At 42.5% G+C, this 25,802-nt stretch overlaps 5 protein-coding genes across 5 annotated transcripts; all 5 read right to left on the bottom strand.

Moving 5' to 3' along the window:
* Positions 1 to 567: 567 nt before the first annotated feature.
* LOC115730615 (G-type lectin S-receptor-like serine/threonine-protein kinase LECRK1) lies at positions 568 to 3,758 on the bottom strand. Its single transcript, XM_048285684.1, has one exon. It carries the CDS (start codon positions 3,358 to 3,360, stop codon positions 976 to 978), a length of 2,385 nt encoding a protein of 794 aa, XP_048141641.1. The 5' UTR covers positions 3,361 to 3,758; the 3' UTR covers positions 568 to 975.
* On the bottom strand, positions 2,134 to 24,641 carry LOC115728492 (histone H3.2). The gene is made up of 4 exons (XM_048285730.1): positions 24,162 to 24,641; positions 18,608 to 18,612; positions 15,960 to 15,965; positions 2,134 to 2,146 (listed from the first exon to the last, which is right to left on the bottom strand). Exon 1 carries the CDS (start codon positions 24,588 to 24,590, stop codon positions 24,180 to 24,182), a length of 411 nt encoding a protein of 136 aa, XP_048141687.1. The 5' UTR covers positions 24,591 to 24,641; the 3' UTR covers positions 2,134 to 2,146; positions 15,960 to 15,965; positions 18,608 to 18,612; positions 24,162 to 24,179.
* LOC115730618 (autophagy-related protein 13b) lies at positions 4,241 to 8,686 on the bottom strand. The gene is made up of 4 exons (XM_048285709.1): positions 8,567 to 8,686; positions 6,650 to 8,086; positions 6,384 to 6,565; positions 4,241 to 5,093 (listed from the first exon to the last, which is right to left on the bottom strand). Exons 2-4 carry the CDS (start codon positions 8,006 to 8,008, stop codon positions 4,643 to 4,645), a joined length of 1,992 nt encoding a protein of 663 aa, XP_048141666.1. The 5' UTR covers positions 8,009 to 8,086; positions 8,567 to 8,686; the 3' UTR covers positions 4,241 to 4,642.
* Positions 9,551 to 12,346, bottom strand: LOC115727169 (tyrosine N-monooxygenase-like). Its single transcript, XM_048285712.1, has 2 exons — positions 11,390 to 12,346; positions 9,551 to 10,279 (listed from the first exon to the last, which is right to left on the bottom strand). The coding sequence occupies exons 1-2, from the start codon at positions 12,344 to 12,346 to the stop codon at positions 9,650 to 9,652; spliced, it is 1,587 nt and encodes a 528-aa protein (XP_048141669.1). The 3' UTR covers positions 9,551 to 9,649.
* LOC115727170 (probable pectinesterase 8) lies at positions 22,014 to 24,180 on the bottom strand. Its single transcript, XM_030657334.2, has 5 exons — positions 23,448 to 24,180; positions 23,192 to 23,363; positions 22,904 to 23,110; positions 22,438 to 22,697; positions 22,014 to 22,337 (listed from the first exon to the last, which is right to left on the bottom strand). Exons 1-5 carry the CDS (start codon positions 23,855 to 23,857, stop codon positions 22,196 to 22,198), a joined length of 1,191 nt encoding a protein of 396 aa, XP_030513194.2. The 5' UTR covers positions 23,858 to 24,180; the 3' UTR covers positions 22,014 to 22,195.
* Positions 24,642 to 25,802: the final 1,161 nt, after the last annotated feature.

Genomic DNA, 25,802 nt, shown 5'->3' with positions numbered 1-25,802 from the left:
CGCTGAACATTAATCATGGTGTTAGGGAGCGCACCCTTTTGCCTAGGGAAATCGCTAGGAGGAAACCTAAGTCCAAACCTAGCAATGCATGCAGTTTCACCCATCTTCAATCAAAAACTTTAAACAAATGAGTTATGGGGCAACCATGATATATTAACTGCTATATACCACACAAATTCTTTGACGTGGGATTTCTTTAATACAACCCACTCGTGCATCCTAATAATCCTAGCCAAAAAAACATCTAGTAGGGCTAAAAATTTCGGTTTCCATTCACAATCGCGTTTGTGCCGACTTAGATTATCGTCTTGGATGTATGGAGGTGAACTTTCTTTCGAACCCTTAAATGCTTGTCAGATTTCTTTAAGACTCCAACTACATTTCCAATATCTATCTGTTGTGAGCCTGAAGAATTATCACCAACTTATATTTAATTTCGAGTCGTGAAGGTACGCTGCGCTTCACATCTCTTCACCAGAAGTATCGGATTACAACTGGTAACTTCTGTACCCTAAAGGTCGAGTTTAGCAGAAGGAATTCTAGTATTACATGTGAAGCCTTGGCATTGCTCTGTTCTTTGTCCATTAACTTACAATTTTTCTCAATCCTGAAGTTTCCTTCACAGCATTCTAAGGACTCAAAACCATATAAACATAGTTCATTCAACGAAAAAGTCGGAAAACAACATTATTCCCTTGAAGAAGAAAAGGAAACGAAACTCTCGTAAGTAATGAGAGCTATGGAGGCCTCGGCTACAAGATGTCCACTAAGTCGCACCGACAAGATGTACTAGTGGACATGTGACCTGTTTATTCTTGAACAACAGAACAAATGCAAGGAGTACATGGCTGAAAATGGTTTGCTGAGTTTCATGAATGTGACCTGTCATAGTGAATATCTGTGGATGCTCTATGAGTTACCCAGAAGCTAAAAAAGAAAGTTGAAAATCGTCCTTCGAGTCAGGTGCAATGCGAATTAAGATGCATAGGATGATGGGGTTGAGCATGGCGGGCGTGGCACATCCATTATACCTTCCATCATCAATATCACATCCTTGATTGAAGGTCGGATCTCCGGATCATCTTGCACGCAAAGGAGCCCTATTTTCACCATTCTTTCGACGCTTTTCATGTCTGCTTCTTCGTCTTTAATGAGCTTGTGAAGCTCCCTGGCGATGTAGCAGTTGTGGACCCACAAGCAAAGCAGCACCTCATCTGCTGCCGAAACGTCAACCACCATGTTGCTCCTGCAGCACACTATTTCCAGCAACACGACTCCATAGCTGTAAATGTCGGCCCTTGTGGATACCATGGCGTTCCTCTGCAGTTCCGGTGCCACATAACCTCTTGTACCTCTGACTTTAGTTTTAGGACCGGTTTGATTCGGCATTAAGAGCTTCGCTAGGCCAAAATCTGAGATTTTTGCGGTCCGAGATTCATCCAGGAGGATATTTCTTGCCGTGATGTCGCAGTGAACTATTTGGAGCTCACACTCATCGTGCAAATACAAGATTCCTCTTGCTACTTCCAACGCAATCCTCACTCTTTCACTCCAAGGAGGCCGCCTTTCAACATCAAACAGGACATCTGCCAGTGATCCGTTCTCCATATACTCGAATACAAGAAGCTTCCTCGAGCTCTCCATGCAGAAGCCGAGCAATCGGACTATATTTTTGTGGTGAGTATGACCGATTGCGGCCATTTCAGCCTGGAACTCTACCTCTCCTCGTTCGATGGCTCTCTCTAATCTCTTTACTGCTACACTCTTGCCGCCATCGGACATTATCCCTTTGTACACTGCCCCAAAAGAGCCCTTACGGATCTCTTCCTTGAACCCATCGGTGGCTTCTTCAAGCTCCTTATATGAGAAGGATTGCAACGTGAACTCTCGTGCAGGACCCAAAGTGGAATCTGTCGACAGCCTCGCGTACTTATGAACTCGGTATCGATACAGCAAGAAACTAAACGCAGCTACCAAGGAGCAGCAAATTGCAATGGAACCCAAGCTGACCCCGACGATCAAAACGAGTGTGTTCTTCTGCTCCGTCACAAGAATCGGCTTTGTTGGGACCAGTGGGTTTGGGGGAGCAACAGGGGCAGGCGTGAGGGTCTTTACCAACACCGTGGAGGAACCATCTCCGACTTCACTTGCGTAGATGATGGGTAGCTTCATCTTGCTGCACGATCCATCTCGATGCAAAGCTACTTCACAATTGCAGTCTTCCAGGCACGAAGTCTCGCACTCATGTAGCGGAAGTGGTAGTACCAAATAAGGATGACCCCCGAATTCTACGCTTGGCAATGGAGTGATGCTTGGAGTAATGTTGGCGTCTTCCACTCCACAGTGCTGTTCGTAGTTGGAGCTCCTCCGGCAACCCAAAAATCTCTTGTGTTCATCAACGAAAGCGAAACCAGGAAAGCAATCACACTGCGCCCCGTCGTTGCTGCCTCTGCAGTAACTGTTATATCCACAGAAACCTTTAACATCACATTGGTGCTCTGGGGCAGACCACCGAGTGTACACTACTGAGCTCGAGAAGTCGCCTTGCGAGAACTGGTGTAAATAGAGCCTGAATATCCCATCGTCATCGAGTGTTGCGCGATGAACGGCACTGCCTTCTTCGCTTAAAAACAAGGTATGATTGGCAAAAATTTTCTTGTCAAAGCCACTAAAGTTCCGCAAAGCAAGAGTTCCTCGAGGATCAAGATTTAGCAGCAATAATTGCCCGGTAGTGTCACTCGACCAGTATGCATCCTGGGGATAATTCGTGTAGTTAACAGAGTAGGCGACAAGGTTCCCATCAGTCTGCATGGAGAATTTAAACCGACCACTTGAGCGGTCAAGCAGCGATTTGCTCGAAATAAGTTCCTTTCCCTCGGAGAGGTTCTGACCACCCAGTATGGTGTCGGTCGGGAGATTGAAGCTCTCCCAGATCACACGAGAATTGTTGTCGTAGAGCACAAGATTACCGGAATCAAGCATGGAAGCCGAGGTAGCGGGCACCAACAATTCAGAGCCGACAACGGATGCCTCCTGACCTCCCGGATCGGTTCGGACGACGAGTTTACCGTCCATAGTGAACTTAATTGTCGCGTTTGAGGAGACCAATGGGTCATCCCGGTTTGCAGTCCACACCACAGTGTTGTTAGGCTTACCAACAAGCCATATTCCGACGCTGTACTTATCCCCTTGAGGATAGAACCCGAAAGCGAAAAGACCCGACGGCGAATGCCACGACGTGCGGTTGGTTCTCGGAGAGAGCGATGAACCGACAGTTATCACGCCGGAGGTTGTTTGCTGAGTGTTTAAGAACAAGGAAAGAAGAAAGAGAAGCGAGTGAGTGACTTGCACAATCACCATCGGGAGAACGCCGCAGAGAGAAAGAGAGAGAGAGAGAGACTAAGAAACAAGTGTATATGACAATTGCTATGCGACAATTCCCAAGAAAATTCAGTCGTCCAATGAACAAGCAAGAAGAGTAGAAGAAAATTTAAGGACTTAGCGGGAGGACTGGACAAAGAAGCAAAAACTGAAATGAGAAGAAAAGCCGCTCCTAGCTATGTTTTCTGCGACGACTTACCAAAGTTAAGTGCACAAGAAGTTCTCACTTGACCTTTCCGTCTAGTTCGATGAAAAGATGTGGCCAAAATGAATGCTTGCCAACTCTAAAACGCTAAACACACGCATAGACCAGAGACTTTGCTCCAGCGAAGTCAATCAATCAGAGTCACCCTCAGGCCTTCTGCTCTAATTTTCGTATGGCGTATTGTCCAAGCACTTTCATCAAGAGGTCGGCCCAAGGAGACCTGCATTGAGTAGGTGATCTCTCTCTCTCTCTCTCTCTCTCTCTCTCAGACCAACCACAGATGTTTTCAAGTCTCCAAGAATCAGACAACTCAATGCTATTTTTCCTGATGCCAAAAAATGATAATACTAACAATAATAATAAGCTGTTCCCCCAACCTGAATCGATATAATTTGGTTCCAGCCGATCATGTCTCGTGAATTCCAATGTTGGGCACTGCCGGTACCAAACACGCGCGCACATTCTAAATTAGAATCATCAGGTGTACTGCCTGTAAATTTACTTGCATCACCTTCATCACTACATGAATCTCCGTTCCTGCAAAGATAGCTCCATAGTCCACAGAAAAATTCAAGCCGATACACACAAAATAATTCAGCAAGAGAGCTTGTACAGACTCGGCAAAAGCAGTTTAGCTTTAAGAGCAGCACAGGCTGAAGGAAAACTTCTTATATTGCCCACAAAAGTAATGAGCGTTTAGTTTCTGTTTACATTTCAGAATATACACCAGCACGCACGCTAAATATACTGTCGACAGATGTAACAATCCACATAACAATCTGCTGATAATCACACCAGCAGCAGATTGAACACCATAATTAATAAAAACAAAGCAATAAGGTAGGTTTCTGTACAAAGCAGGGTATACTCCTCCATGTCGGTTCATCGTGCAGTAAAACGAAAGCACCGGTTAGTATTCCCAATTGCAGGCAATAAGTATGTACGGATTAAATATGAACACTAGAGCTCAGCTGCTAACTCAATCTCATAATGCTCGCCTGTACATGTGTAAGAAGATTTGAGGTCGGTCAGCAGTGAATTCCACAGGTACCTCTGCTAAAATTTAACGGTACCTCTACCGGCAGATTCTACAACAGCAGCAGCAGCAGCAGCATAATTGGGCACGCTCTGTGACCTACCAGTACCCCCTTGAGAAAGCAGTAAATTCTTCATCTCCTGATAACCCTTGAGTTCTTCTAAAGCATCAGCTGTTGTCTTAGATGCGAGAAGAGCAGAGGATGTAACGCTTGAAGTGCCATCCTGAGCTGATATGGCTTTAGGGGTCTGACAATACTCGTGAAAGCTGTTGCTCCAGGTCTCAGATCTGGAGGCTTGTGAAGCTTGTGAAGCTGTTGCCATATTTGAGAAGTCTTGGTGAAGAGGAGGAGCTTTCTTCAACATATCCACAAGAGCTCCAACAGCAGCACCTGGAGATTTTCTGATTGGCAAAAACGAAGCAGACTGGAGTGGATCATGCGCATGTCCTCTTTTATCGAATAAATCCACTCTGCAAACAATGAACTAATCAGATCACTCTAACACAAGAAGTATGAAGTAACCAGATTCATTCGGTGGAGAAAGGACGTTTACAACAATACATTCGAACAATAGGAAATAAAAGTGAAAGCAACACAAGTAAACTTGGATATTCTCTTGCACTTCATCAACAATTCTGGCTGAGGCAATGCAGATATGATTAACTTACAAACTTGGTAAATCGGTCAAGCTTAGTAGTGGTTTGCAGAAAGCTGCTTCAGCAGAATATTCATCCAACCTAACAACAGCTTATCAATCTACAGAAGTAAAATTATAACAAAGAGAAAAATTTTAACAACCTAAAAGAAAACTGTTATCAAAGCTTGGCACATGGACATCACCACATTCATATTAGGTTGCATTTGTTTCACGCAAAACTCAAGATTTGGAAAACATTTTCTGAAAAATGATCGGTTTATATCGCTTGAAAAATAAGTCTAACAGAAAGTGTTTTCATCATCAACAAAAATATATGCCTATGATGAGAATATTTGTATTCGTTCATTCTTTAGAAGCAATACAAGCGATCATTTTTTGGAAAATGTCTTTCAAATCTTCAATTTTTCCATAAAATAAGCTCAGCTTTAATTTACATTTGTATGTGAGTGATATCCATAACTTGTTATCACCAATTTCAGAAACAGTTGGAAAGAATTTCCTCCAATCAGGGACGGAGGAAATTATAGCCCTTAAAAGAAAGAAAATTAGTGTGGAAGTTACCGACTAAATAATGTGTTCACTGAATAGTCAAGATGAAGAGACAAATGTGCACGACAAAGTAACTCCAATAAGAATAAGAAAAAATAGACTTTAATAGACGCATTGCCTATTTGCCACATTGCAAGAAACTAATATATAGATCAACAAAAAATCAAGACTAAAGAGGGCATCCCATCACATAAGGCCCCCCGCACGGTGGGATCTAGGGAAGGGTTTTGTACACAGCCTTACCCTTGATTTTCCAGAAAGATTGTTTCCGCAACTCAAACCTGTGACCTTTGGCCACAATGGAGTGAAAGAAGAATCGACACAATCGTTCATGAGCTATGAATCAATTGTCATGGCATCTCCGACAAAGCTCACAATCTCTTAATATTTTTGCAATTATACCTTTAAATCCCAAAAAATATGCATTATCAGAACAGATGTAGCAAACAGTATTTTGCTGTAGGCATTTAAAAGCAGATCACCTATAGACGAATATGCTGAAGTAATGCAAGTAACTTGTTTGAAAACTTGTGGGGGCAGAGAACACATTTACCTGCTACCTGAATCTGTCACATCATCTTCATTCACATCGAATGGACAAGTGTACTCAGACTCATCAAAATCATCATGGAAAGACCTGCAGGAGCTTCTGGAATAGGAAATATGTGCTGAACTTCCAGATGATAGTTGTAACCCAGAAGGTCTTCCTATGTCATCCCTTCCGACAAAGGACATCTATAAAAGCAAAGAGCAAATTTTCAATAGAACTGCTGGAAAAGAAAAGTTCGTCAGATAACTCTGCAGAGTATTTAATAATACCTTATCAACTGTTGCAACATCACGGCTGGGACACATACTTTTATCAGCCGTTGAAGGGCCATATCTTGTACCTCTGAGAGGAGGTGAAGGAGGAAAGTTTTGGTTCTTGAACAACATAGGGGAATTAAGAAACTTCGTTGCAAGTATATTAACTGGAGCACTCTCAGATCGTAAAAGAGCCCTTGAAAGATTACTCCCAGGTACATAAATGGGTGGGGAGGGTGAGAGAGAAGGAGAAAATATAGGGGAGGGATAGTATTCATCAAAGCTAGCATTATCCTTATGAGCATGAGATACTTCAGATGGGTGAGGTGGCAAACCTGGTGGGGGAAACCGACAAGAACTGGGGTTAGAAGCTGAAGCATAAGGTTCAGAATGGGTTGGTGAAGGCGAGAAAGTCCTGGAAGGCGGAGAGGCACGGTATTGATCAAAACTCCAACTGTGTCTCCTTGAGAATGGCAATGACGAAGGGGAGCCATGAGATACAGGAAGTGATGGAAATCTCTTAAGCGGGTCAGCTAATGGGCTGCCCACATAATCTGGTATAAGCTGGGGAGACATTGGGGTAGATGGCTCGGAACTAACATCAGATAATGATGATCGATACAATACTGAAAGGCAAAGCCTACCAGATGAAGTATCCACAGGGGCGAAACCAAATTGTTGCATTTCAGCCTCCTCTCTACGGGTGAAGGGCTCAACAAAAGAAGAAACCCGATGAGCAAGAGAGAAAGAGCGAATTTGACCAGTTAAATTCAGGTCCCGAAATATTTTATATGCTGGCAAGAGCCGGACAGTTAGGTATAAGGATCTTAAAAGCAACATCGACTTCTTATAAATTGATGACAAGATACTACTGCTTGATCTTTTGCTCCCCTTGCCAGCATCCTTGGCCTTCCTCACCTCATACTGCACTATCCATCTTTCTATTATCTTTTCACTCCTTTCATTTCCTAGCTCCTCCTGGTCAGAGTTCCAGCAATTTGTATGCAGCTCTTTCGATGACAAATTCTTGAACAGTTCCGTCTTGGGATAGAAATTGGCTGGTTCCCAGTTAATCGCTCTCTTCACCAAAACAACATCAACAACCATAGGTTCAAGATTGCTTTGGTGCCAAAGATCGAGATTCTCCAACGCCTCAGGGCATTCTCTAAGAGCTAAATTGAACCATTTATCTCTTGGTCTCACGCTTGAAGAGGAAGAAGAGGACGAAGATGGGGAGGACACAGTCTGTTCACCGCTGAAATTCCGCGAAGAAATGCAAGGGGTCCTTGATTCGAGTATTATGTGGAGACTCTTGGCAAAGAATTCAGTGATTATCTGCTCCATCCGCGCAGAATCCGAGTGGGATGATGCCATGTTTGAAAACGCACCTCTTAAAATTGCCGGAAACCCCCCCAGATAGAACAGAGCATCTTAAACTCCAGCTAAAACCACTTTTTTTTTTTGTCCAAAGCTAAAACCACTTCACCTGCCCCAATTCCAAAAGACATCATGAACATCTCAACAAGAGTAAAAAAGAAATTCGCAGCAAGCACGTATTTACCGAGACACACAGCAACTCATACCCAATTCCTTTCGCAATATACCAAAGCTAAAGCTCGCCAGTTCAACGAAAGAGAAATTTTTCCAAACAAAAAAGTTGCACTGTCCAGTGACTGATCAAGTAGGCAGAGAGAAAAGGGGAAAAAAAAACCAAACGAAACAAGAGTAGGCAAAAACATCAAGCGACGCATAGATGATAGGGTTTATATGATTCGTTCAGCAGAAGTTCTCCTCCATATGTCACCTACTTAAAACCCTAAATATGCAGAGCTACAATGTAAATCCTCCAACATAAAACCTAGCACGAGAGAGAGAGAGAGAGAGTTTACAGAGTTGAAAGAGCGCTCGCGGAAAGGTGAGTCAGAGAGAGAGTTTACAGAGTCGAAAGAGCGCTCGCGGAAAGGTGAGTCAGGGAACACGACGAACACTGCGACGAGTGAGCAGCGAGCGACCCCGAAGAGGACTTGAGATTGAATCGCAAGCATCTCTCTCCGTTCGTCTTCGATGACCCAACGGCCTCCTTATCCGTGGAACTACCCGCGACGACGACGACGACGACGATTGATGATGAAGAGGAGGATATGGAGAGAGAGTCGGGAGAGCAAAGAAAGGGGGGGACTGTGTTGGCGTGTGGGCGAGGGCCCCATCTTGCCCGCCCAGATTTCGCCACGTCAGCGAGGTCGTTGACGGGCTAAGCCGCGGAGGTCAATCCGAGGGTCCACAAGCGGCGGAGGGCTTTTGCTTCTGCATTGATCCTCAGATGCGCTAGCGATTCCCCGGGGCCTGTTCTAGTATCGGTAAAACAATCTATTTAAGTTTCACCCGTATTTTTAATTGATCGGTTGCAGTGAAATCACCATCTCTTATAATTATCGATTACTGTTGCAATCTATTGATCATAAATCATATTTAAATAGACAAAAAATATAAAATATTAACAAAATAATATCATAAGAAATGGAGGCTTAGACTAATGGTTTCAAATTGCACACTCATTATCGGATGCCACGGGATATCGGATGATCGCATAAAGTCTAGAATAAGAAAAACACAAAAACTCCTTCTAACTCTCGACACTTTCCCATGAAATCGATTCGCTAATTTTACGGAACCTCGAACTTACTCTGCGTGTTCTAGAATCGAGCAACGAATTGATTTCATGCTCACCCCTAATGTTTCTATCCACCAGGCTTCGACCTCATTGCCTTGCGTTCTGAAATACCAGCTGTCGTACCACTATTATGTCGCCACCGGTGGTGCGTGATTGATCGTAGGGGGCTGGCAGAATAGTTACGCCCCATATCTTTTTCATTTTATTTGAATTGTATGAGGCATGAAATATTTAAAATTAGATTGCTTTCACAATAAATTATTAAAAAGTCTAGGACATAGTTCGATTGATAGGGTGATATTATGAGATGTCACATGAAGAATATGCTAAATTCACATATTTCTCTATATTGGATAGAGATGGTTCGGTAGGCACGGCTCAGCTTGAACAACCAACGGCTCGGCAAGGGACAAGTCGTTCCTCGACTCATTAAGATTGATGTTCGAAACATTAGGGGGCATGCTCCAGTTGAACCCCTGAATTAGCCTGGCAAGGAGCATCACTGTCATCGTTGTCCCAAGCTGGGCGGCAATGCACCCGCGCCGGCCCGTGCTAAAGGAAATGAATCGCAAGTGAGGCTCCGTGAGCACGACTTCCACGGCATCGCTCATGATGTGCCGCTCCGGCTTGAACTTGAGGGGCTCGTCCCACACTCTAGGGTTTCTGCCAAGGCCCATCCGGCTCACCAAGATGTGGCTGCCCCTAGGGATGCGGTAGCCGGCCACGACGGCGTCCGACAAGGCGACGTGCGGGACGTTGAAGGGCGCGATCGGGTGGAGCCTGAAGGCCTCCCTAGCGCATGCCTTGATGTAGTTGAGCTGGGGGATATCGGACTCTTGGACCAACCTCTCCTGTCCCACAACTCTATCTAATTCTTCTTTGGCTTTCTTAAGGAGTTCGGGCCTATTTATCATCTCCGCCATTGCCCATTCCACTGCATTTGATGGATTGTCTACTGCGGCCATCATAATTTCCTACACATAATCAATACGTACAAATACCATATCAATCTTAGTTCAACTTTGGGATCTAATTTATAGCCACGACATTCAACTTAATGTATAGTAAAATATATACCGGTTCTAGGAAAACTTTTGGGAAAATTCTCCAAAAAAGTCCTAAACCTGTTATCATTTGCCGATTTAGTCATAAACTTTTCAAGTTGGCCCATTTAGTCCTAAACTTTTGACAATTTGTCAATTGAGTCCTTCTAGCCAATTTTAATTTGGAATTGCTGACGTGAACGTTGGCCATCCTATATGGTACGATCGGCGCCGACGTAAATAATTTTTATATTTTTTCTCAAATTTCCTTTTGAAATATTTACTATTTTCTTGAAATTTTATTTTTCTATTTTTCTTTGCCTTTTCTTTCATTGTGCTAGCGACCCTTGCCAATCGTGACCAATGGCACGAAGCAAGCCCTAGGCGAGGCGGTCCTCGCTCAAATCTAGCGAGGGCCTTCACACCTATGGTCGGCAAGGCCACGATGGCCTCGCCTAGGGCCTTTGATGCTTGCAAGGGTCGCCGGTGATCCTCGTTGGCACAATGGAAAAAAAAAAACAAAGAAAACAAGAAAAGAGTAAAAGATAATAATAAGAAAATTCATCTTTTTCATAAATTCACAAAAATTGTGGATGCCACCATCGGTCATGCTATATAAGATGGCTGGCATCGACATCAATAATTTTCGATCAAAATTTATAGGAAGAACTCAATTGGCGAATTGTGAAAATGTTTAGAATCAAGTTAGCCAAATCAAAAAGTTTAGATCTTTTTTTTTTTTTGTAATTTCCTCGAAAATTCTTTCTTAAGGAGTCTCTCGGGTATATTGTAAATGACATTGACATTAGAATAGAGATCGACTACATATCTTGGAGGTACTTTTGTATATGGAGTCTTTCTTTTCTATAGGGAAGTCTTTCTTTAGGATTTTTTTTGGGGTTAGTTGTAAGAATGAGGCTCTATTCGTACAATTTAGTAACAAAGTCGTCTTGATCAAATATATAAACCTCCTATCGTTCGCTTTCGAACCTTAAAAGATGACAACAAATTTTGCACAAGAGGAAAGAGTAAATTTCTCACCGTAGCCTGCGCTTTGACTTCATGCGGCGTTAGCAATGGCTTCCCTCGTGAGTCTTTAAGCATAATAAGAACATCCAACAAGTCTTGAGGCTCTTTTCCATTACTCTGCGAACTCGAATCGTTCCTCCATTGCTCGATTCTCTCGTTTATGATTGGCTCGTGCAACCTCCGAAACGTCGTCGTGCAATCTCTCACTACCTTCTCATGCCCATCAAGGTCCAGCCCCACCAAGAATGGGAAGTAATCGGATACACAGAATGCGTAGAGGTAGTTCAGTGCGTTGAACAGTGCGTCCACATGTTGTTCTTCATCAATGGTTGGTCCTCCATCTTGCCTTCCTTCGCCGAAGTACCTCTTGTTGAACACCAACCTTCTTATCACGTTCCCACAGTAGTGCCTTGTCGTGTGCCTCAAGTCCACTTGCCCTAGGGTTTGGCATTGGTTGAAGACATGCTTCACTAGGTTATCGGCTTCCTCCGCCCTCTTGTCGTGGAGCCACTTGTGTCGCGCCGGGCATATGATCTCTGACGTTAGGACCCGCCTCATCTTCTTCCACTGCTCCCCATAGGGAGAGGTGACAGTGGTTGCGTAGCCACCGCTAAACGCTTGGGCTGCCATCGATACAGGCCTCGACATGAATGTGCCGTCTTGGTTCCTGAGGAACTCCTGGGCAATGTTCGGGTCGGTTACAGGAATGACGTGCGTGTTCCCTATGCGGAAGCACGCGATGTCGGCATCCATATCCTCCATCCAACGAAGGATCCACCGGCCCACGGGCTTGTTCTGGAGCATATCTGGGGCGCAGCCAACGAATGGCCACGGGACGGGCCCCGGAGGCAGTGGGAGCGGCTTGGATTGCCCTTTCACGCTTTTGCACCAAAATAGTTTAATGAGATTGTGTAAGATGACTAGTGCCATGAGAAGTACGACATAGGCCAAGGTGGTGAAACCCGTCATCGCAACGGCAATCAGAGTACTGTCGACACGCCAGCTATTCTTGGCCGATGGAAGTTTATAAGACGAGGATTTTGGGAAAATGAAGAAGATATGAGAGTTGTGCATGTACATATGCACACACACATGTATATAAATAGATGTGGCTATATGGGAAATTTGAAATGAACCATTCAATCACTGGCGAGCTAGTCATTATCCCAAACGGTCTGACTCCATTTAAATGCGATTAGTCGGCGTACATTTGCGAGGAAGTTAATAACTTCATCAGTTAAGGAATTATATATGCCAATGTTTTTTCTCTTTTTCATGAATTTTTTGTTTTCACATTTAGTCGTTTTATTTTATTTTTGTTCTGGTCGGTTCACATCTTGTCCAAGTACAATATGGTTAGTTTTGATCGTCCAAAGCTAGGGAGTAGTTGAAGAATTGCTACTCTGTTGCTCCTTATCTCTAACATTTCTCGGCCTTCGGGCTAAAGATCACGCGCTCCTCTCATGCAGCTCCTTTCTCTCTTGTGAGTCGAATTTGTACTTCGGTTGTTGACTGATTCCTCATTGTATACGAACGCTCCTTCCTCTTTAATAATTGTTTTGCTTGTTTGCTCGGTAAAAAACTCTACTGACAACCCATTTATATTTCAAAAAGTATATAAATTAGGCAAAAGGATATTTGGAGTGTTAATATTTATATACGACGCTCACTTTAGTGCCAGAATTTTTTTTTTTTGTCACTTAAGTGACAAATCGGAGAAAAAATGATCATTTAAGTGTCAATTCCGACAAAAAATAATCACTTAAGTGCCAATTCCGTGAAAACAATACACGTGGCATTTTTTATTAATTTTTTAATATTACATGGATTTGTTTTAAAAAAAAAAGGGCAATACGCATGGCAAAAATAAAAAACACTTTCCACATAATATTGAAAAAAGCTAAATAACAAAGAAAAAGCTAAAATTAAGAAAAAAAGTAGATATCAGCCCTCGCCGCCCCACCATGCTTCAAAGTCTGATTCTATTGGTTCCCATTTGATTACTATATTTTTCCAAACAAGCACAGCAATAGATCCACAAGTAAAGCTAAATTGTATTTCAATAGTTTCCGGATAGAATCAATAGCCAAACTCACTTGTAATCCTCGAAAAGTTTATCTGAAACAAATTAATTTTCGCGACACTTGATGTTATAGGCAATGAATCTTCTAGGGTTTATTCATACCAAAAAAAAAAAAAAATCTTCTAGGGTTTACTAATTTCTGGCCATTTTGGCTTTGAGGCAACGTGCAAGCTCTTCCATTCCGATACTGTGAACGGTAATAAATAATTGAGTCGATGAAGTTTCCTTTGCATTGATACGTTGTCCAGCATAAATAGAGGCATCAAAGAATTTCATAATATTTTACTCATGGAGACTGAAAACCATGGATCGAAATAATTTAAAAAATGAGAAGGAGGATTCACACGAGTGATGGCGACGAAACTGAATTGGTTGGGATCCGACTCGCACAACAACCTAGGTCACATCGTATGATTCAAGTGATGACAAAGCTTTTGCAACGTAAGATACATTACGTAAACCTATTGCCCGAAAGTTCCACGCAAGAATGGCTTTACCTAAACCTTTTGACCTATTTCTGGTTCGGTCAATCTAGAGAAACCCCCTCCATTTGATTTGATCTTGAAGGGAACGGATCCCATAAATATATGCAGCGGAATTACTCTAAGTCAACAAGCCGTAGATCATCTTAAATCACCGATCGGAGAAATACATAATAGAACGGACGTACCTCGATTTTTCACAGATTAAATGTTTACAATGCAGCGAGAGAATTCATCCCGATATCACGTTCGGAAGAGGAGAAGGGAGAATTGTCGTTGTCGTCCTCTTACTGTTCTCTGTTATTTTTTTTTTTTGGAAGAACGTCTAAACAAGGTCCGACGTTCAGAATAAGATAACTGCTTTTTTGGCGGTTTATCTATAATGGGTCAAGGACTGTAATAGCCTATATGGACAGACTACGGTCCTTCCCATGCACCCTCATTTTTTAACAAATCTAATTGAGCCGATGGCTACATCTAACATATAAGGAACAAACGGCTGCTTTGAGAATAAATACCACAACAAGTTCTTATCATCGATAATGCCACTAGTCGCGAGTGGAGACATGGATGGCTAGGCAACACTCGACCCTCGAAATCGGTCTCTTCACTGAGAAAGAAGAGAATGATCTCGTTCATTTCTGCTCCACCAGGGCGTTTCAACAGTCGACAAATCCTCCGCCGGCTCGTATGGCCTCAAGCCATGCCGCCAAGCCGAAGCCGAGCTTGTAGCGATTGATGGCAGCTTTTATTTCGCAAGTTGCGGCTCCATTAGCTTATAGTCGAATATCGGATTAGTAATAACAAAATTATGAAAAAAATAGCTGGAGAGAGATGAAGAAATCATGAAGAGTTGGTGGATATATGTACGATGCGTACACAGGCACAATGGATAGGTGAGGGATCGGAAGGACTTTGCACTGAATTGTTCTGATTTAATGTTTAATATAATAATTAGTCGACTTAAATCGCTAATAATAGACGGAGGACTTTCCACCTGTATATGCATGTTATTACCACTACTAATAATTCTTCCTTTTTTTAATTTATGCATCTTAACAATACATTAATATTTGAAATACATATTTTAGATAGTTCTGCATGGTAAAATAAAACCAGTTATTACCCGAGTAGGAGGAAGGTGTCACCGTCCGATTTAACCCCAATCCATGAGCACATGGGAGTAGGCTTCCAATACGGGAAGAAGCTTGATGGATGCGAGACGGATGAGACGACTGAATCGTGGGAATGGTGTATTGACACTTATATTTTTGCTAGGGGTTAATGGTTTCACGTTCTTTTCATGTTCCAATTGGAACCTATTCGTCAGAACTCGTTCTTCATTTTTTTGTAACTTGAAATCTATCATGCATACCTAGAGTCTGCCTTGTCATAGGTTCTATGGTCGATTTTAGGATTTTACCCGTATTCTTAATCGAACGATTGCAATGAATTATCACACTTAAAGATTGCCATTTGTTTTTACAAGCCATTGACCATAAATTATATTTAGACATACAAAGAATATGGAACATTAACAAAGTAAAAGTCTTCGTCGTGATATCGCCGAAAATGGAAACTCAGACTAATGATTCCAGATTACACACTTATCATCGGACGCCGTGGATATTGCGGGATCGCGCTTAGACAAAGAACAAGAGAAACACAAAGTCGTTCTAGGTTCTAGGTTTCAGGTTTCATCTCTTAGAACCTGGAACATACACATCAGAATCGATTCCTCAATTTTGAAACTTGAAACCTCCCCTATTTTCATGGTTCAATTCCCGGTTCTATTTTGGAATCGTGCTTATCCCTAATTTTGGCGATCCATTTAGTCATTCATTGTATAAAAATTTAGGAGTCAATGACAATTCATAAATATAAATATGGTTAAAATGCATTTGCATATTGTGTAAGCCCACCGGAATAAGAAATTCGGCCTAACCCATTGAATAACTTAAGTGGGTGAAAATTACACGTAGAGAGCACATGTGGAGAGCACATCGGGGGTAACCACTAGGGACTTGCCCCGGTGGCCACTCTTCTCACTTGGGAAGGGGGAGTGAGGGGTTCGAATCCCCACCTTCGGGAAGAGTTGGGATGAGAACGCCTGAGGAGGGAGCAGGATTTCGCAACCTATGAACACATATAGCACATACGGTGTAAAATAGAATAGAGTAGGACCAGATCAACACCACCCCTCCCCCCAAAAAAAAAGAGCACTTGAGGGGTACTAAATTAGGAAAGATTGATTCCTTGAAGCAACTTGGGACTAATTAAACCTTATATTATCGAATTCAAGGGAGGTTTCTTATTGCCCAGGTCTAAAATAGGAAAGTGATCTCTTGGGAGGCTATCCTAAACCCAGCTTATAGAAAGACTTATTCTCATCAAGTTTGAGGGGGTTAGCATTGCAATAGAAAGAGGTTCACAAAAAGTGTACGCGTGAGAAAAAGAACGACGATAAGAGGCGCAATTTACGAAATCGACAAGTGCGCATTCATAAACTGTAGATCATGCTCAAATTTTATAGAGAGTATTGTAAGACATTATTCTTGATTTTGTCCGGTGAGATTGGGGAGAAAACATCTGAAAGTGTATCTTTAATGGAGAAAACTAAAACCAATCGGACTGCCGGATAAGACAGGAGAGCTCAACACACCGACTCACGAAAACGGCGAGTTCGTTCGTTCTACGTTAAGATGCATTGAAATTTTGAGGAGATCTCCACGATGCTTAGTTCATCAACCCCACCAAAGAAATCGAGCATCAGAGATTTAGATGCTCAAAGATTTGACCAGGAGCTACCAATTCTCACTGGAGCAGCTCGCTGGTACACCTCATCAGAATATCTCCTCACCAAAGCTTTGCCGCCGGTAACTCTTCTTGCCGCCAGTAATCGTTTGAGTGGGAAGACTAATTAAGGTAACTTCCTAATTTAGGAGCTCAATTGAATATTTAATTGCCTAATGTTGAGATTAATTAATTCTACGGTTTCCCTGTTTGAGTCGTCTCATTTATATGCTAGGTAATTGGGGACTTGATCTTTGAGAATAAAAATTGGACCCTCGATTAAAGATCATGGACCGTGAGCGCATTGCAAGCGTGTCTCTGTCTCTGTCTCTCTCTCTCTCGCTCTATCTCCGTCTTCGACGCCCCAACCTTCTTATCCGTGGAACAACCCACGGTGAAGACGACGATGATGATTGATGAAGAAAGGAGATGGAGAAAGTCGGAGCGAGAAAGTACTGTGTAGGCGTGTGTGCGGGACCAGCGAGGACATCACTGTCCGCATTAGCAAAGTAGCTTTTTTATCTTCATAGCTCTAACTCTCCTCTCTTTGTCCCTTTGCAGAGCACGGGAATCGAACCCCGCACATATGATACTAGCGTCCCTATCCCCCGATTCCATCTCCTCGATCTCTACCGTAGTCATGTTGTCAGCATATTTCCCATCTAAGGCTCTAAAAGAACCTTCCCGACACAACAACGCCTTCATCTTGTCCTCCATATCCTGAAATTAATTTGGCCATTGAAAGTTACCACTTCAAACTTGATAGATGCCATCTCAAACAAAAAAACCAAAATTCAATGCCTCCGATACCAATTTGTTGAGGAAGAACGCTAAGAGACGCGCGAACTCAAGTACAAATAGCAAAAGATAAAAGCAAAATTAAAACACACAAGACACGATATCCAAAACGGTAAAAACCACGGCAAGAGATAGGGGCTTCACTATCTTCAACAATCAAGTACAAGCTTACAATTGAAAGAGCCAAAGATCTAACAAGAAGAAGAAAAGAACAAATAAAAGGTGCAGAAGTGAAGTCAAGCCTTACAATATGATATGTAACATATCCTTTTATAGCCCCCTTCAAAAAATCATAAAGCAAAAGGGCATGGTCCAAAATGCCCTTATCATTAATTTGAAAGTCAAAACTTAACAGTATCAATTTAGGTCGAAAATTACTGACATGGACTCCAACCATCCTATATGGCACAGCTAGCGTTGACGTTGACATTTCTTATAATTTTTAATTTGTTTTTTCTTGTTTTTCTTTCTTTTCCTTATGTGGCATGTGTTGGCTACCATGGCCATCGAGGCTTAGCCTTGTTGAGCAAGGGTTGCCCTCGACGACTGCCGCCATAGGCCATGGAAGAAAAAGAAAGAAAAGATAAAAAAATTATTGAAAAATGTCTACGTCAAAGCTAGTCGTGCCACGTAAGACGACCGGTGTCCACGTTAGTAATTTTTTTGCCTAAATTAGCCGAATGGACTGAATTGTTGCCATTATGAAAATGATTAGGACTAAATTGGCTCAATTGAAAGGTTTAGAATTGAATTGATATCAATGCAATAGATTATAGACTTTTTTGGCCCTATAATGAACAAATGGCTGCTTTGTAGTTCAAGGGTATAAATAAAGTGCTAACATTAATAATGGCACTGGGCGTGAGTAATCACGTAAACCGGCTTGGCAAAATTCAAGCTCTAAATTTATCTCTCCATCGAGGAAGAAGAGAACGATCTCGTCAATGCATGATTCAGCTCCACCGGCGTGCTCCAATGCTCGATTAGTCCTTCGGCGGCTTGGACGGCCTGGAGCCATGTCGCCAAATCGAGGCCCAGCTTGCGACAATTGACTGGAGCTTTCATTTGACGAACCGCGGCTCCTTTAGCTTCTACATTGAGTAGGGGCTAGGAAGTGAATCAAGAAATATGTCACGATAATTCTATGTAGGAGCCGCCATTGGCCTATTAGGGTCAGCCAAGTAATGTATGGGAGTGTACCTTACTTCGTATGCAATTTGAGTTTTCTAAGTTCTTGGACTTGATTACACTAGTTATCTAATGTCCTTTTGGTACCTAAACTTGATTATTTGTCAACTAAAGTATCCAAGCAGTCTTTTTACCAATCACGAGTCCTAAGGTTCTCATCCACTAATCTGTCCATGCGATATTTGTTTATTTTTCTTGACTTGTTAAGATCCTATGTCTATCCTAACCATGCTTAAAAAGAAAAGGACAATCATTGTATTGAAAGTTCGCAATCAAGTAAAATCGAACTATAAATACACGGACATCGGCCTAATATTTATCTCTAAGAACATCCAAAAACCCTATTGTAAAGCCCTAAAAGCTTATTCAATTTTGAGTCCGATTTTGTCCTAGGGTTTTTCCCCTTTTTTTTTATGTTAAACCTAAAAATGTTTATTAAAATTCCTAAGCTATGTGTACTCTAATTTAGGAAAACCTAAAAACCAATTCTAAACCAGTAGTAGCACTAAAAATCTAGCAAAACTAATCAAAAACATGGATGCCATGTGAAGGATGCACCAAATACTTCGACATGCATCACAATCGTACCGGCCCTTACCTTGCAATGATACACGTTGTTATCCTAAACTATGTACAGATGATCATTGCATGTGCGAAAACATGTATATCGGATCTGGACACAACTATTGCTATAGTAAAAGGGCGATCGGGTTGGAAACCTTTAGCTTCCGAGGCAGCAAAGGAGCTATCAAAAGATACCCAAACACAGCATTTCGTTGCGGCCTCGAAAACCACGGCTTTATATGAGAGAGGTCGGACAAAGTGACACAATAGCTAGAATAGGATTAGTTAACGGCCGCGGTCTATCATTTCACAATATCTAAATGAGACTAAAATGCGTATATCTTGTTGCCTGCCTCCATGGAGTGCAACGACCAAAAAGTCCGCGCTCCTACGTTTTGCGGACGAAGCTCAAATTAGAAAAAGAGTTCACAGGATGCATCTGCTTTCTAACTATTGGGGTGGGGTTTATATTCCCCATCGATAGGAAAACATGGTAATTGAGTGATGTAATAAGAGGTGCGATAAGATAATTATATTAGAATCCTCTACTGGATATAGACATAGCTTAAAGTTAACCGGGATAAAAATCTTGTGTCTCGATTTTCCTTTCTTGTTTTTATGTTTTACTTCGTTGTGATTGTGCGGTGATCCCTAACACTAACATATCCATGTGATATGCAGTAAACGTCACGGGCATCACTTTGCGGGGGTTGCGCCTAAAAATTGACCATATGGATTTTTTAATGGACAATCACCTAAAAAATCTTAAACCTAATGCAATTGTGTTAGTTTAGTCCTAAACTTTTTTTTGTCAATTCAATCCTAAACCTTTAGAATTTGTGCCAATTCAATCCATCCGATCAACTTTGGCTAGCCAGCCGGCTCAGATTTGGCAATTTTTTTTAATATATTTTAATAATTTTTCAAAAAAAATTATTTTAAATTTATTTTTTATGTTTCTTCTTCTTCCCTTCTCCAGTATGTCGTCGATGCAGCGACCGACCATAGGAGAGGGCCAGTGAGGTTCAACCTCACCCACCCCGCGCTAGCCGACAAGGGCTCGGTCCTCTCTTCTTCTTTCTCCTCGACTAGATTAAGAAGGAGGAGGAAAAAGAAAAAAATAATTGGAAATATATTTAAAAATATTGAAATATTCTTACAAATTGCCATGTCAGTGCCGAAGTCCATGTTAGCAACAAAAGAAAGTTTATAAAAAAAATATAATGTAAGATTTCTAGTAAAGCCGACCGGAGTTGGCACTCAACTAATCGTTTTTTAAAAAAAAATTAGCACTAAAGTGAATGCCGTACACAAACTTTGATACTTCTAATGTGTTTTTGCCCAAAAAATGCTATTGTGCATTATCTTAGACACGAATTATGGATGCACCTAAATTCTAAATATGTACGTGTCGTATGACATGCAATGTATACGTGATGATTAACATATCTTATAATGCATCGCAATATATGTCTATCCAAAAATCACTAATCATTATTCAATGACATATTGTTCCAAGGCAAGACAAAATTTATTTAACCACCCACGCATAAAGCCACGCATCAGACAACATTAGAGATCTGACCTTTATGCTCAAAGGTCCAATGCCCTAACGTGAGAAATAATCAAACTGAGTAGAATTAACCTAAGGTTTTATTACGAAATAACATGCGTTAAAACTATATGATAAATCAAATAAACTCATAACATCGCACAAACCTTGACCTACCTTCATTTAGTGTAAACCTAGGTTAACCACGAGAAGTCAACGAGAGGCAGAGACAATAGCCGTCAAGCTTAATGGATTGGCGGTGAGGGACGGTGACCCGCGGCGGTGGGGCTGTTGAAGCTTTGTAGGCACGGCGGGAAATTCACTCGTACGCTAGAATCGATGGACAACCACCAAGAAAGCTCAAGCTGCTCACCGGTGCTACTCGATGTTGGTTGTATGTTTGTAAAACAAACAAAGTGGTGCATTTCCTTGTCTCACATAGGAAAGATTGGAGTGTGTGAGTCAGTTTATAAGTGTGAATGTCTCTTAGTCCTTCAAAAGGAGACAATGGGCTATAGTCTAGACCATATTCAACAAATAGAGAATATTAATTGTGTATTTTATCATATATATATAAAATATAGGCCGTGCGTTTTTCCTTCTTCTTCTGTTGGGGATTCATGATTAGGTTTTTATCTGGCTGGTGGGGTATATTAATTTTGGGGCAGCATGTCTAGAGCGAGCGTGATGGAGATTGTCGGTCTTATGTCAAAGAGTGTTGGTGCTTCCTAAGTAAAATGTTCCCTAGATTATTCATTTTCTAAGCCACCCTGAAATTTTCAGCAGGACTAAATCCTCATCGATCTCACAATCTTATGATCGAATTGTAAATCAGGCCTAAAGGGAGGCGGCCAATTTGAGGTTTGAAAGCTGCGAGCTGGTTTCCTTTGCTCATACGCATCCAAAGAGAACCAACAATCATCATTGAAAGGGTCTCACTTGTCAATGAATCCAGTGGCTAAATCATACCATCCCGTGAACGAAAAAGCTCTTCCCAACAAGTACATGCCAAGACAGTACATCCTCAGTGAATCAGAAGACAAATGACAATTCCCTCGTCTTCGATTCACTTGTGTCAATTGGGAAAGTTCGTAGGTACCACCACCTCTGGACAGATTTGAGCATGTGACAAAACAATAACCTTAATTTTAACAAATTGTCTGCACAAAGCAAATCTTGAAGAAGAGAACTTCCACCAGTCAATAGAATGTCATTGATACTTAAAACGAAAGAGGTACATGTATATCATTGTGTATGAACACTTCGTTGTGGGAATTATTAATTAGTTTTCCCGACCCGCGAAAATAAATAATCGGTTGGAAATTGAAAAATGGCATCAATGTTGTAGCGAGAGCTCATCACAGCCATTGATCCCCATCAATGAAGGAGATGTTGAGAAAAGGTGAAGCCTGAGTATCATTTAGTCTCTGAACATATGGTGCTCTTAAGTTCATGTTGGCTCCTGCTCCTGAGCAATTATATTCTCCGAAGTATACCGTCCTGCATTTGATTAGAAGCCCCTTGAAAAAGTTGCGAGAAATGATGAATTGTGTTATAGAATAATTTGCACTAAGGTCGCGATGATCTTTCTGATACATACTGGTCGCTGGCGGGATCATTGAAGTCGTTCCAGCCTTCAGGTGCGATGATGTCGGTCATGGTCGTGTAAGCAAAGACGACCCGAGAGAACGGCCTCCATGCCCGGCCAAGCAATATTCTCCCTGTGCCCCCAATGCTGGCTTTCAGGAACGCGAAGCCGGTGTTCTCATCCTTGGAAACTCGCCCATGCGCCGTGACCGCCCCATTGATCAGCTTCTGCCCCGGGGGCACAGGGGTGGCCATGGAAATCAATTGGCAGTTCTGTGATCAAAGGAACCAATTATCGTCAATGCGCGTACGCTAATTAGTGATGGAATTCAAGTTCATACATAATATGCCTAGATGTGGATTGGTTTTGGCTCACATTAGCCATGTATCTTGAAAGTATTTCTCAAAGGATTATAAGTTTCTGTTTTCTTGGGAAGCAAGCGAATGCGAATCGAACTCGCTATGAAGGGGCCTCATACCTCGTACAAAGACCTCGCGTCGCCGAAGATGAAGTCAATAGAGCCTTGGATATAGCAATCCCGAAAGTAATGGCGACCACTATCGTCGTGAAGTGTGTCTTGGGCTCCGAAGAACCCACAACCCCAAAAGGAAGCTTGGTCGCCCGCGATCCTAAACGCCACCGCTTGTGCTCCTTGGTCTCCGGGGCTCGGAATCGGAGCAACGTTCTAAAAGGGTAACACATCCAATTTACAACCACAATCACATAGCATGAACATGATTCCCTAAACTCGGATCTGGTATCTCACCATGAAGCTAATGTTCCTCGCGATGAAATTGTTTGAGAAGACTTGCACCGAGCCGCTGTAGAATGTGCCGTGCGAAGAATTAGCCGTGTCGTTCCACACGATCGCAGTCGAAAGGTACCCTTGTCCTTGAAACATGATGTTCGGCTTCGCCTTTGGGATGATCACCTTTTCACTGCCGGGACAAACCATTGATTTACCAAAATTATGATCCACCGTCTGAAGGGAAAGCTAACCAGTTTAACCAAATTATCCTTACTAGTAGATGCCGCTGTTGATCCAAATCACGGTCCTTTTCTGGCTGAAGTTGCCCGCCGCGTCCACAGCTGCTTGGACCGTGGTGAAGTTACAGCACCCATTCCGGTCCACGCAGAAGGTCAACGCCGTGTTAGTCTCCGGAGGGGGAATGTCGGGCGGGAAGTCGTCGCAAATGGAGACCTTCCTCTGGCCATCATCCAGGTGCTTGCGGTGCCGGTGGTGGTGGCGAGCAACATGCTGCTCAAAGAGGGCCCAAGGACCACGAGATAGAAAGGTGAAGAGCTCAGCACCGAAGGAAAGATCTCTAAGGGAAGAGAACGAGATCGGGACTGCAAAATCAGTGGAAGCGAAGACGGCAAGAACGGCAAGAACAGCAATTAGGATGACGAGATACGCCGTTCGGAAACCCATTGCTGCGATTGGCGGTGAGCGATTGAATTCAAGTTGGTGAGAACGGGCGAGTTATATATGAACTGGTAAAGAAATGCAAAGACATGCTCTTGAAGTGCACGGATTGGTTGCATGTCTTGCAAATCACCCCGACCCTTTTCGTCTTGTGAATTCAAGAAACGAAAAGGAAAAAAAATCGATCTTTCTTCGCTACCAAACTTCAAAGCTTACAGAAGGACCGCAGAAGAAAAGGCCAAGGGAAAGAGAACTAGAAAACGCTAAAGCTTCGGTTTTTGACATCTCCCAACCCCACAGGGACCAAAACTAAGAAGCATCATCGTCCTCAAGCCCTCTCGCCTCTGATCCTCCTCGCGAGCTGGATGTCCTTGGGCATGATGGTGACCCGCTTCGCGTGGATCGCGCACAGGTTGGTGTCCTCGAACAGGCCCACCAGGTACGCCTCCGCCGCCTCCTGCAGGGCCGCGACGGCGCTGCTCTGGAACCGGAGGTCCGTCTTGAAGTCCTGCGCGATCTCCCTCACCAGCCTCTGGAACGGCAGCTTCCGGATCAGCAGCTCCGTGCTCTTCTGGTACTTCCTTATCTCCCTCAATGCCACCGTCCCGGGCCTGAAGCGGTGGGGCTTCTTCACCCCGCCGGTCGCCGGCGCCGACTTCCTCGCCGCCTTGGTGGCGAGCTGCTTCCTGGGGGCCTTGCCCCCGGTGGACTTCCTCGCCGTCTGCTTGGTTCTCGCCATTCCTCTGGGGGCGATGATGGATTAGAGAGCGAGGTTGAAGAGGGTTGGATTTTGATCCTTTTGAGGGTTTGGTCGGGATTATATACAACGGAGAGCGAGATTTGAAAATTTTGGAGGGGGGGCTCGATGAAAATTTTGGAAGATTTGGCGGGCGGGTTTTGCGCATTGAATTGGGGCCGTCGATTGAAGGAACAAATGGACGGAGCGTGTTTCTCAGGTCAGGAGAAGCGCGCGGATTGCCACGCTGGCACGGCCTGATCTGCTTTTATTATTATTATTATTATTATTATTATGGTCAGAAGTTGCTTTTTATTGTTGACCTGTTATGTTTCAAAGCTTTTATTCTATGTGCTTATCGATCAATGATCATTTCACTTGTGATTAACCTTGCATTTTGCGCGACAACGATAGTTGTAGTTACCAGACTAAAAATCTTTCTCGGACTTAAAATCTACTTTCTTCTTAATAACCTTTTAAAGGGAATAGTATACAAAAAAATCATAAACCAATTGCATTTGTACTAATTCAATTATAAACCTTTTTTTTTTGTCGAAATCAGAAACCTTCCAATATGATCAATTTAGTCACAAACATTTTTCACATGAATAATAATTCAGTCCATCCGATCAATTTAAGCTAAAAATTACTAATGGCGAGGGTCGCCGACAACAATATAAAATTTGTCCACATTAGCATCGATCATGTCACGTAGGATAATCGACGATGGTCAGTATCTATGTCAGCGATTTCCAGTAAAAATTGGTCGGATGAGACCGAATTAGTACTAATGTAAATATATTTAGGACCGAATTGGTACCAACTCAATATATTTAAGACTTTTTTGGTACTTTTTCCTTCTTTTAACAAGAGCCTAGAAAAGAAAAATGGATCTTTGTAAACTAAACAAGCCAAGAAAATGAATAGCGTTTCCAATTAAATTTTTAGGCGTACAATTTCCGAGCATTTTAAATGAGTAAAGTACAATGATCTTGAAAACAAAGCACATAATCTAAATTACAAAATTAGGATATCATTTGTTCTTGCAGGATACCCTCGACTTATACCATCATAAGCAATGCTTGTCATCTCGGCGAGCCTCCTACAACAATAGTGCTAGCGACTAAGAAGCACCGATACTACGTGACATGACACGCCAAAACGTCATTTCTCGAAAAATAAAGAATTCCGATACTTTGCATATGTTAACACCTA

This window comes from Rhodamnia argentea, chromosome 1 (genome assembly GCF_020921035.1).
Source record: "Rhodamnia argentea isolate NSW1041297 chromosome 1, ASM2092103v1, whole genome shotgun sequence".
Taxonomy (NCBI): domain Eukaryota; kingdom Viridiplantae; phylum Streptophyta; class Magnoliopsida; order Myrtales; family Myrtaceae; genus Rhodamnia; species Rhodamnia argentea.
This window is presented reverse-complemented; position numbering and strand designations above follow the sequence as displayed.

Coding starts and splice junctions, on each gene's coding strand:
- LOC115730615 (XM_048285684.1), bottom strand. CDS start 3,360: ATGGTGATTGTGCAAGTCACTCACTCGCTTCTCTTTCTTCTTTCCTTG.
- LOC115730618 (XM_048285709.1), bottom strand. CDS start 8,008: ATGGCATCATCCCACTCGGATTCTGCGCGGATGGAGCAGATAATCACT. Junction 6,566..6,649: donor ATGTTGCAACAGTTGATAAG/GTATTATTAAAT, acceptor TTGCTTTTATAG/ATGTCCTTTGTCGGAAGGGA. Junction 5,094..6,383: donor GTGACAGATTCAGGTAGCAG/GTAAATGTGTTC, acceptor CATTGTTTGCAG/AGTGGATTTATTCGATAAAA.
- LOC115727169 (XM_048285712.1), bottom strand. CDS start 12,346: ATGACGGGTTTCACCACCTTGGCCTATGTCGTACTTCTCATGGCACTA. Junction 10,280..11,389: donor AAGTCAAAGCGCAGGCTACG/GTGAGAAATTTA, acceptor GATTATGTGTAG/GAAATTATGATGGCCGCAGT.
- LOC115727170 (XM_030657334.2), bottom strand. CDS start 23,857: ATGGGTTTCCGAACGGCGTATCTCGTCATCCTAATTGCTGTTCTTGCC. Junction 23,111..23,191: donor CGAGGAACATTAGCTTCATG/GTGAGATACCAG, acceptor TTACCCTTTTAG/AACGTTGCTCCGATTCCGAG. Junction 22,698..22,903: donor ACGCGAGGTCTTTGTACGAG/GTATGAGGCCCC, acceptor CTTTGATCACAG/AACTGCCAATTGATTTCCAT.
- LOC115728492 (XM_048285730.1), bottom strand. CDS start 24,590: ATGGCGAGAACCAAGCAGACGGCGAGGAAGTCCACCGGGGGCAAGGCC.